At 49.3% G+C, this 10809-nt stretch overlaps 1 protein-coding gene across 1 annotated transcript; it reads right to left on the reverse strand.

The window, feature by feature from the left end:
• Positions 1-2297: 2297 nt before the first annotated feature.
• MLN (motilin) lies at positions 2298-8731 on the reverse strand. The gene is made up of 3 exons (XM_006860558.1): positions 8615-8731; positions 5594-5710; positions 2298-2474 (listed from the first exon to the last, which is right to left on the reverse strand). Exons 1-3 carry the CDS (start codon positions 8729-8731, stop codon positions 2298-2300), a joined length of 411 nt encoding a protein of 136 aa, XP_006860620.1.
• Positions 8732-10809: the final 2078 nt, after the last annotated feature.

The raw sequence follows: 10809 nt of genomic DNA on the forward strand, positions 1-10809 counted from the left end.
CTTGCAGTTCAGTGCATTAGCCCACAGCACCATACCAGACTCCTTGGGATCAGGAGCACCCTAAAATGAAAGTTCTTATTAAGTATTGGAGTCTTGTTCTGGTAACTCCTTCTTATGGCTAAGCCCTCACTGTGGTTGGGGTAGGTGGGAATACAGAAAGGCCGCTGTGTCTTAATTGTTGGTAACCTATGGATAGAGGGAGCTGCAGTTCCTATATGGCCCCAGTTTATAAATAAATGAACATTCATTAAAGTTAAATTAAATTGGAATGAAATTTCCCATCCGATTTTTGTTTAGAAGGCAGAAATAAGTGGGTTGGCTGGGTGATGGTGCTGCAGATACTGGCGCATGTAGTCACAAGGTGATAATAATAATAGTAATTTGCTCTTGGCCGGTGCCTCTGTCCCCAGCTCTCCAGGCAGATATTACCACCTAGCTTTTGCAAAGGCTCATTGAGGTTAAAGGGCTGGTTGGAAGTTACTCAGCAAGGGGTTGGTGCCGAGGTCTTAAAATCTTCTGGCCCATTAGACCTCAAGCTCATCAGTAGATAGAAAATGGACCAGGCTGCAGGAGACCTGAATTCCAGTCCTTGCCCTCCCTCTGACTTAGTGGACCTCAGTTTTCTCACCTATCATGGAATGGCTGGAGCAGATCTTCCAATTCAATGGGTCCAAAGTTGTATGTCAAAGGACCCTGGTGGTACAGCGGTTAAGTGCTCGGCTGGCAACCTAAATAAAGGCTGACAGTTGAACCACTTCAACTTTTGTAAAGACTATAGTTAAGGAGCTCTGGTAGCATAGTGGTTACGAATCGGGCTGCGAACCTAAAGGTCAGCGCTTCGAAACTACCAGCTGCTCCGCGGGAGAAAGATGAGGCTTTCTACTCCCGTAAGGATTTACACCCTCGGAAACCCTCTACAGGGTCGCTATGGGTCGGAACCGACTCGACGGCACGTAACAACAACAACAACAATAGTTAAGGAACACTGTTAGCGTAGTGGTTACGAATTGGGCTGCGAACTGCAAGGTCAGCAGTTCGAGACTACCATGTGTTCCTTCATGACACATCATGGCACATAACACAACAATAACATAGCCAAGAAAAAGGAGCTCTGGAAACCCTATGCAGGGTCACTATCACAACACATTAACCACCACCACCATAGCCAAGAAAACTCTATGGGGCAATTCTGCTCTGTCACTTGGGGTCGCTATGAGTTGGAATCATCCTGATGGCACCCAACAACAACAATGTAACATTTGAGCTTAGAACCTACAAAAGGCAAACGCTTTACTAATGTACACGCCAGTGATGACCAACTCTCTCTGAGCTTTATTTTTTCCCCCTTTTACTCATGACCCGAGTTTACCCTTTGGAAATTAAAATGTAAAATAAGAGAGTTGTTTCTGTTTATTTCATGCTTTGTTTGCTACAAGGAGTGGCTTGACTTTGGAGAGGGTGTTTTCTCTCCCAGCTCAGTTGCTGGGCTGTTCAGATTTCTGAAGCCTCACTCGGGTTGGGGGCTCCAAGTCAGTCCACCTTCTTTTCAGAGCAGGCTTCTTCACTCAATTGCTGGGGAAGAAAGACAAAGGAGGATTGCAGAGCAGTGTCCGCATGTTAGGCTTATGAAACCATGCCCTACAACCTGCCTGCAGATCGGAAGGAGGAGAGGGCAGCCTAGGGCAGGCTGTGGGGTCAGGGAGGCAGGAGCTTTGAGAGGCTTCTGGAGAGTCTACCTCTGGCTCTGTCTGTAGCCTGGGGCAAGTCATTTAACCTCCCAGTTCCTTCATCTCTAACAACTCCATCTCTGTCACTCTCCTCTCCTCCTGGGGACGATGAGAAGTAATTAGTGGTTGTTTGTCAGACACCATCTAGCTTTGTGCAACTAACTTGGGCAGACCTTGAACGGGTCAAGGCCAACCAGGGCTTAGGACTCAGACTGGCAGGACAGGATGGGAAAATGCAGGCTTTTGTAGCTGGACTGCAGTCAAGGCAACCACCCAGTCATGATGGTGTTGAAGGAGAATGGAAGATTCTGGAGCAGGGAGGGGAGTTGATTTGCCAGACCCTCTGTCAGAGAGAGGATTTGAGGGGCAGGCCGGACTGGTTGAGGCCTGATTTAAGAGGTCCTAGTTGCTCAAGAATGGGCCTCCACAGCCACCAGCAGTCATGGGAGCATGCTCTGTGATTAGGCTCCCCCAGGAGATGGGGGGAGGGAGGCCGGGGACACCGCGTGGGAGAAGACAGCTTAATGTTCTCAAGTATAAAGCAGGAAAACAAATTGCAGTCCCCAGACCCTACTCAGACGGCACTCCTGGAATCTCAACAGCAGGGTGGGCGGAGGACACTCCACCCCCATACTGTTTGGTGTGGACAGGAGCATCTACCTCTCTCAGCAGCCCTTCCAGGGCCGCCTGGTACTTTTCCAACTGCCTGGAGTTCATCCTCATTCCAATTTCCACAGGCGCAGTCAGCTGTGAAATAAGGCAGAGTTAACAAGTAGGGAGAGGTGCGGAGAGCGCAGTTAACCCTTGGGTGCCCTACAGGTGGCAGGAGAGGCCTTCCAGGGGCCTCCACACAGCCCTGCAGGCCCCCTCTTCCAGATTCACTGGGCCTCTGGGGCTTTCTGGGCATCCTGACACCTTTCCTCCCTCCAGCTCTGACCTTGACAATCCAGAGGGAACCTTTAACAAACCTCTCCCCACCCCACCCCAGTATTAGCTAACAATGTGGAGCCTTACCATGTACCAGGCATCCTTGTAAGTGTTTTGTGTATATTAAGTCTCTTAATGACCCTATGCAGTAGAGACAGTTCATGTGCCCATCTTTCAGATGAGGAAACAGAGATACAAAGGGATCAAGTCACATAGCTAGTAGCAGAGAGAGTAAATAGATGGTAAATCCAGGGGGCTTAGCCCCAGGGTCTGTACCTATGACTAGCAGGCTACATTGTCTTTTGCACTGAGAGGACACGATGATCAAGACCATAGTTGAGATGTCTGAAGGGAGATTGCTGTGACTTCAAGGCAGAACCAGGCAGGGCTAGTTGGTGTCACAGTTACCCCCTAGGACCTCCTGGTCCCACTGTCTAGCTGTACAAAACAGCTGGCTGACTGTGACAGGGCTCACTTCTCCACTTTCCACCAGCTCCCTGCATGTGGGAAATGGATTTGGGCCTGCACTCCAGACCCAAGGGCACTGGAGATGCCTGAAGGGCAGTCACAGAGGAGTTCCCTGGGGTTCTCAGCTGGATGTTGTGGCAGTTTCCATGCCTGACTCTGCCATACCCTTGCTGTGGCAATGCCTCACTTTAAAACTAGGAGGCCTCACTGGATGGCCCATAAAGGACCTCGGGCTCCGTTCTCACTTCACGGTTCTAGGAAGATCCAAGCCTCCTGGAGAAGGATATTAAGTCAGGTGTCACATGTGCCACCGAGATCTTGGAGTTAGTGCAGTAAACTCTGTCTTGGGAACATCTAGAGGGCAGTTCCCAGTGAACGCCACTCTTGTCAACTGCATGCCTCACTCCCAGCTCTCCCTCATAAAGCCAAGGAGGTCTTGTTGAAAGTGAGAAAGGAGCCCCAGACTGCTAACCCAGGGACAGTCCCCCTTTGAAATGTAAATCAGATCATGTCCTTCCTCAAAAGCCCCCAAAGACTCCCATCTGAGTGGAGTGAAAGCCAAGTCCTGACAATAACCTAGTAAGTTTAGTCTCACCTCCCTCCCCCACCTCTTTCCTTCCAGTCCCCTCTTCTCCAGCCCCTTCTGTACACACCAAGCCCCTTCAGCCTCAGAGCCTTTCTAAGGGCTATTCCTTCTACCTGACAGTCCGCCCCTGACATCCTCGTGGTTCACTCCCTCTCTCTTTTTAGTTCTTTGTATAAATGCTGTTTTCTTATGATGACTACTCTGATTAGCCTATTTAAAATTCCTTTCAACCCATTCCTTTTCCTGTTCTGTTTTCCTTAACAGCACCTATCTTATACGAGCAGGCTTCCAAAAGTTAATGGAAAACTGAAACTGGAAATCTCCACAGATTTATAAAGTCTCCTCATATGTAGAGGAGTTCAGGTGCGGTAGTAGGTTACACATTGGGCCGCTACCACAAGATCAGTAACTTGAATCCATCAGTTGCTCTACAGAAGAAAGATGAGATTTTTGCTCCCATAAACATTTACAGCCTTGGAAACTTTACTCAGGGTTGTTATGATTCGGAACTGAGTTGACAGTATACAACCATATGTTGCTGTTCTTGTTGTCAAGTGCTGTCGAGTCTGTTCTGACTCATAGCGGCCCTGCATAGGGTTTCCAAGGAGCGGCTGGTGAGTTTGAACCGCCGACCTTGTGGTTCAAACTGACCTTGCAGTCCAGTGTTTATCCTATAGTGCCATACCAAGACTCTATACTGTTAAATGCTGTTGAGTTGGTTCTGATTCATAGCAACCCTGTATAGGGTTTCTGAGGAGCAGCTGGTGGGTTTGAAATGCAGACCTTGCACCTCAAGCCAATTTGCGATCCAGTGCATTATATTGCATCAGCACCAAGGACTCCACCTCATGTATTGTTATTGTTGTTAAGTGCCATCTAATCGATCCCAACCAATAGTGACCCTGTGTAGGGTTTCCAAGGAGTAGCTGGTGAGCTTGAACCGCCAACCTTGCAGCTATTTTTCCTTTATTTGTGGTCTGTCTCCCCAGCCACCAGAGTATGAGCAGATTTTATCTGTTTTGGTCACCACTTTATCCCAGTGTCTTGCACATAGTAGCTAGTTGCCATCCAGTCCGTTCTGGCTCATGGAGGTGACCCCATGGGTATCAGAGTAGAACTGTACTCCATAGGATTTCCAATGGCTGATTTTTCAGAAGTTGATCACCAGAACTTTCTTCTGAGGTGGCTCTGCGTGGAATCAAACCTCCAACCTTTGAGTTAGCAGCAGAGCATGTGAATGTTTTCTACCACTCAGGGATCCCTTTGCACATAGTAGGAGCTTAACAAATCTTCATTGTGTGAATACATGAGTCTGAAATTGGAGAGCTAGATTGGGCAACCTCAACTATCGGGTCTGCCTCCACTTGTGCTGTCTGAGATCTTTCTAAGTCAGATAAGGTCCCTGTCCAGCTGTTTTGCCTGGCCCCCAGGCGCTGCCTGAACTGGGCCTGTTGATTTCCTCTCACTGTCTGTCAGCATGCCCCAACCACCCGGGCCTCACCCCCCCAGGTACATTCTGGGTAGGCCCTTGGCATTCACTCTTCCTTCCTTCCTCCTATGCTGGCATGGGTGGCTCCTTCTGACCATCAGGTTTCTCATCAAATGTCACCTCCTCTGAGAGGCCTTCCCTGACTCCTTCCCAGCCAAAGCAGCATCCTCTCCCAGCATGCCCCTTCCAGCAGTCACTCTGCCATACTGTGCTACCTGGGGCCTACGGATGATTTACTGCCTCCTCCTTGGTACTCATCTTTCTCTGCTAGCATGGAGCTCGCTGCCTGGATGATTTGTTCACGGCTACATCCTAGAACATTCCTAGGCTGCAGTTGGCAGGCGCTGCCTCCTCACTAGCTAGGGGGCCCCAACCTCCCATCGAGTTTGTCTGCACCTTGATAATTGTGCTTTCTTCTTCCTCCGTGAGCTCTGTGGGGCCCAGAGACGCTGCCTCCTCAGACCTCTGCTGAACACTCAGGGACTTCTTTTGCGCTTTGTTCCGCTCTCTTTCCTAGGGCCGCAGCATGAAACAAACACAAAAACACATCATAACAAAAAGAAGCAACGCCTGTTGCCCTCACGTTTTCACGAGCTCAAGGTCACCCCATGTGTTGCACAGTAGAACCAAGCTCCATTGTGTCTACTTAGCTGTAATGTCTATGGAGGCAAATTTCCAACTCTTTTTATGGTAGCACCATTGAGTGGGTTCAAAACAGCAACCTTTTGACTAGTAGTCAAGTGCAAACCAATGAAATTGCAGTTAACCCACCTTCCCCCAACCTACCCAGTTAGGTCTTGGTCCATCTCCACCTAATTGATCTGAGCATCCCACAGACCAAAAGAGCCCTCTCTTCCCAGCGCTTTCTCTCCCCTGGGGAGACTCAGATCCCTGGTACCTTAGGAATAGTCCTTGGTGATGTCCACCAAGAGGTCAACTTGAAGAAGACTCCATTCTTTTGCAGTTAATATATTGCACCCAGATTGTTACAGTTAATTAAGTTAAAATGCTGAAAATAATGGTCTTCCTTCATGCATATAAAGTATGAAAATGTGTTTTTCTTAGCAAAAAGCCTATAAAAAAGTGTCAAGGCTGCCTAGCCTGTGAGAACGCCATGGGGTGGCCCGGGAACTCAGAGTCCCTGGGAGGAGATTTATAAGAGGCGAGGTAGGGAGATAAATTATGGAGGAAGGAGTTTGCAGCTTCTTCATAAAAATCCCGATGCTTGGCAATTACGAGGAGAAAAACCATGGAGCAGATTAATGCAATGTGTCCTTTGGTTGCCATTTTGTTAGTTTATATTTTGAGTTTGACTTTTGCTGGCCAGTCCCACACCTTGCCTGGCATCCTGTTTGCTTGGTCTCCTGTGATCAGACACACCCACTTCCTTTGGTTTCTCTAATGACACGCTTGGGAATCTGCTCTCAGCAGGCCCCAATGTGGAATGGTTCTAAAACAATTCGTCTTCTCCTTGGAAGAGGAGCTGCTAAGACATTGCTTCTACACTTTACATTTCTGCCCCTGAAGAAGGGAAGTGGGGTTCAGTGTGGCCTCTGCAAAATTTTCTGTTCTTTGGGTATCTGGAAACCTTCCCTGTACAGAGTGGGCAGACCTGGACAAGCTCAACTCCAGGGGCCACAAGAGTCTCCCAACAGAAACAATTTCATGTATTGTAGCCTTGCTCTCAGACAGGCTAGGCAGGAAAGTCTTGTTTCCTCATCTCCTTAGGTTAAAGAGAAACAAATGTCTGCAAAGACACCCAGAATCCCTAGAAGTCCAAAGTCAAGGGCACCAGGAAGGCAGATCCAGCAATCCAGTTTCTATTAGTTTCCACTGTCTGAGTTCCATTAAACCCATTAATATCCGGTCATTTCAATACATGGCAACCCCACGTGTGACACAGCTGACTGCTCAGCGGGTTTTCTTGGGTATAATCTTGATGGGAGCAAATCTCCAGACATTTTCTTCTGAGGTATCACTGGGTAGGTTCTAACCATTAACCTCTCGGTCAGCAGTCCAGCTCAAACTGATTGTGTGCTTAGGAATCTCCAGGAGGTGGTTGTGGTTGTTGTTAAGTGCCAGTGAGTCAACTCTGACTCATAGCCACCCTGTAAAGGGTTTCCAGGGAGCAGCTGGTGGATTTGAAACTCCGACCTTGCGGTAAGCAGTCCAGTGCTTATCTTACAGCGCCATACTAGGACTCCCTAAGGACTTTGTTGTTGTTAAGTACTTATGAGTTGATTCTGACTCATAGCAACCCTGTATAGGGTTTCCAAGGAGTGACTGGTGGGTTTGAACCACCAAGCTTTTGGTGAGCAGTCCAGTGCTTACCTTATAGTGCTACACCAAGACTCCCCTCAGGGATTTTGTTGTTGTTGTTGTTAAGTGCCACCGAGTGGATTCTGACCCATAGTAACCCTGTATAGGGTTTCCAAGGAGCAGCTGGTGAGCTTGAAGCACCGACCTTGCAGTTCAAACGACTTTGCAGTCTGACGCATTAGCCCACAGTGCCATACCAGGACTCCCAGGGACTTTGTTGTATTTAGGTTCATCTTATTTCTTTTGGGGCTCAAAAGAGAGGGTGGCTATGTCACCACTGCATGGAAAACCACCTTCTTTCCCACTTCCCGGGGTTCAGGACTCATTCCATCACTTCCCCCTAGCTTATCCTGCAGTTCAAGTTTCACCTTTTCCCTGCGGGCTTCAAAAGCAGCTCAGCCCACAGTGAGTTCTCCCTCCTCTGAACCCAGCAGTTATGATCAGCATCCCTTATTGGGCAATTCATCATGTCCTGCCTTGTGACATCTCTCTTTTGTCTTCTATTGTTAGTTAATTTTTCATATGCTCACTGAAGACAAGGGGAGGGTCTTGGTCTTAGATTTCCTTGTATGCTCTGGTCTATCACCCAGGGTGGTGCCTTCTACAACAGAAGTGCTCACTAAATAATTGTGTGCTTGTTAATTGGAAATGTCCTCCCATGGATGGGAGGGGTGAGGGACGCTGACATTCATAGACACCTACCTCTGACACCTTTGCGAAAGAAGTGAAGTCTTGGTGTGGTACTGCAGGACAATGCATTAGACTGCAAGGTCGGTTTGAACTGCAAGGTTGGCAGTTCAAGCCCATCAGCTGCTCCTCGGAAACCCTGTACAGGGTTACCATAAGTCAGAACAGACTTGACAGCACTTAACAACAACAACAAGGGAGGAATAGAGGTGGCCAGGGAGACGGCTGGAGATGGAGATGCTGATGCTGGTTCTTCATGCTCTCCTCAGTGTGGCTAGCACAATTAATTAAACATGGGTTTACCAAAAGGACCCTTTTGCTTTAGTGAGACCAGTGCTGTTCAGTGCAGAGCAGGGCTATGAGTCATGTCAGATGTGTCTGGGGAGGGGAGCAGCCTGGGCGATTGCTTACCTGCATTCTTTGAAGTTCGCTGTAGGTGAAGATGGGAACAAAGGCTTCTGTCTGGGAGGCCAGCATGGCAGCCACATGCACCACCAGTAGGGTGACCACAGTCTTTCGGGACACCATCCTGAAGCTGGACAATGACAAGGGACCCTGTCATCAAGTGTATAATGCAGAGATGGACAGTCATACACTCAGAGGCAGGAGTTGTCTGTTCTGGTCCACATCCCACCTGATCTTTAGTAAGCCAAGGAGCTTCTCTGACCTGGGCCTGAGGTTGTGCTTTCCCAGGTAAGCCCAGGCCCAGGTGACCCTGCCCTACCTGGGAGCATCAGACCAAGACAAGACCCTGGGTCTCTACAGGAAAAGACTAAAACTCTTTGCCCATTTGAGCTCAGAGCCAGCTGGAAAAATTCAGTTTGGAGCAGCATCCAAAATCTGACAGTGGGGTCCCACCACTGATGGGGGGTATGTAGCTGGCTCTGGAACAAGCCCCTCCTCAGTCCCAGCATGTCTGTTGGCTGCCATCCAGAAATAACAGGGCTGGCGCATCGTCCCTGCCAGCCCTCAACACCTCAGAATGCTCCAAGTGCTGGCCAGGAGCCAGAGTGTGTGTGTGGGTCTCTCCCACATCCTGGGAAGTGGGGTGTCTCTGGAAAGGCTGACAGGAAGGCAACCTGCCAAGGGATTTCAGTACTCAGGTCCTATCAGGGACTAGGAGGCAGAGACTTGAGGAAGGGGTCAGCTGAGTGCTCTTTGGGACAAGATCAGGATGACCCTGTGGGGGGACTCAGCCTGTGCAGGTGCTTGCCTTGGTTAATCCCTTACACTGGTGCAGGGCATTCCATTTCAAGGCCCTCTCTTAGGCCATCCTCATGCCACTTGAGAGCAGGTAGGATCTAAGGGGAGGAAACTTAGGGGAAGGGAAGGACATTAAAGCATTGGAGGCTGGAAACCTGGCCTTCGGAGGAGCTTTTCCACACACCCTACTCCATGTTGTGTCTTCCCACCTCCCCTCCCAAGAAGGTCGAGGACTTGCTGAATATATCCTGGGCACCAACATTCCAGCAACAAATTAGGCAGACTTTTGAGCAGTGGGGAGAGGCCAGGGCAGCCTTTGTGTATGGGGTTGGGGGAAATTGCAGTGTCTTCAGATAAAGAGCTTCCCTCAGGCAGCCTGGTTGTTGTTGGTAGGAAAGGGCCCCAATCTAGGCTGGCACCCAAGCTTCTCCTCAGGCCATCCCCTGACCTTCCCTGTGGATAGACTCTTCCATGGCTGTGGGCTTGTGTCCTGCCTCTCTGCTGGGCCTGTTCCCTTGGCCATCCAAAACCACTTCTGCCAAACAGGATGCTCACTGTGCCTCCTTCCTGCTCCTGTACTCACTCACACACTCTCTCTTCCTCATTCCTTCTGCCTTTCGGCCTCCTTTTCAGTGAGAGTTTAGACAGACAAAGCTCCAGCAGGGCTGGAAGGACCACCCACTCACCAAAGATCAACTCTCAGAACCCCCAGGAGGATCTTGAACTGAACAACATGGGATGGGTGAGCCCTGAATCCCTGTGCCTCCCCTCTAGCTCCTATCCCTTCCTTCAGAGTCTCTGGGGCCCTACTTTCCCTCCCGGTGGAGGCGGATGTGTCATATTCATGGTGCCCCATTTCCTTCATGGAGATGCTATAGATCCCTTTTCATTCTGGTGTTCACATTTAATTCACTCCATAGGAATCAATAAAAACTTTAAAGAAAAAAAGTAAAAATCCAATTGCTGCTCATTTTCTTGATCCGACTGGCAATCGGTCTGTCACCTACACTCATTTGTGTCTGGCGAGCTCCGAGCCCAGCCAGAGAGAAGCTTTTCATCATGCCAGGATGTGCTGCCTTGCCTCTTCCACTATCAGGGATAGGGTTCCAGCCTTCAAGCACTCAGCTCCGTCTGTCCTCCTTCCCCTTGTATGTCTCTAGGGACCAACTTTCTCTTCTTAACTTTCCGGAGCAGAGCCATCGTGCCTGATAGGGCTCTGTGTGCATGCTGAGCTCTGACTTGGTTTCCTACCCTGTGGTTCACAGATCAGGTCCACCCCAAATAGCGTCTCCTTTGTCAGGAATGACAACCACCTCCTCCTCTCTGCAGTCACCATGCCTCAAGGCAGTCCTGCTTGGCTCAATATATGCAACTTGAGTACAGTTTTCATTTGATGTATTTGA

The sequence above is a fragment of the Chrysochloris asiatica genome, unplaced genomic scaffold (assembly GCF_000296735.1).
Source record: "Chrysochloris asiatica unplaced genomic scaffold, ChrAsi1.0 scaffold00038, whole genome shotgun sequence".
Classification (NCBI taxonomy): domain Eukaryota; kingdom Metazoa; phylum Chordata; class Mammalia; order Afrosoricida; family Chrysochloridae; genus Chrysochloris; species Chrysochloris asiatica.

Coding starts and splice junctions, on each gene's coding strand:
- MLN (XM_006860558.1), bottom strand. CDS start 8,731: ATGGTGTCCCGAAAGACTGTGGTCACCCTACTGGTGGTGCATGTGGCT. Junction 5,711..8,614: donor GCGAACTTCAAAGAATGCAG/GTAAGCAATCGC, acceptor CTGCGGCCCTAG/GAAAGAGAGCGGAACAAAGC. Junction 2,475..5,593: donor AAGAAAGCACAATTATCAAG/GTGCAGACAAAC, acceptor CTTATTTCACAG/CTGACTGCGCCTGTGGAAAT.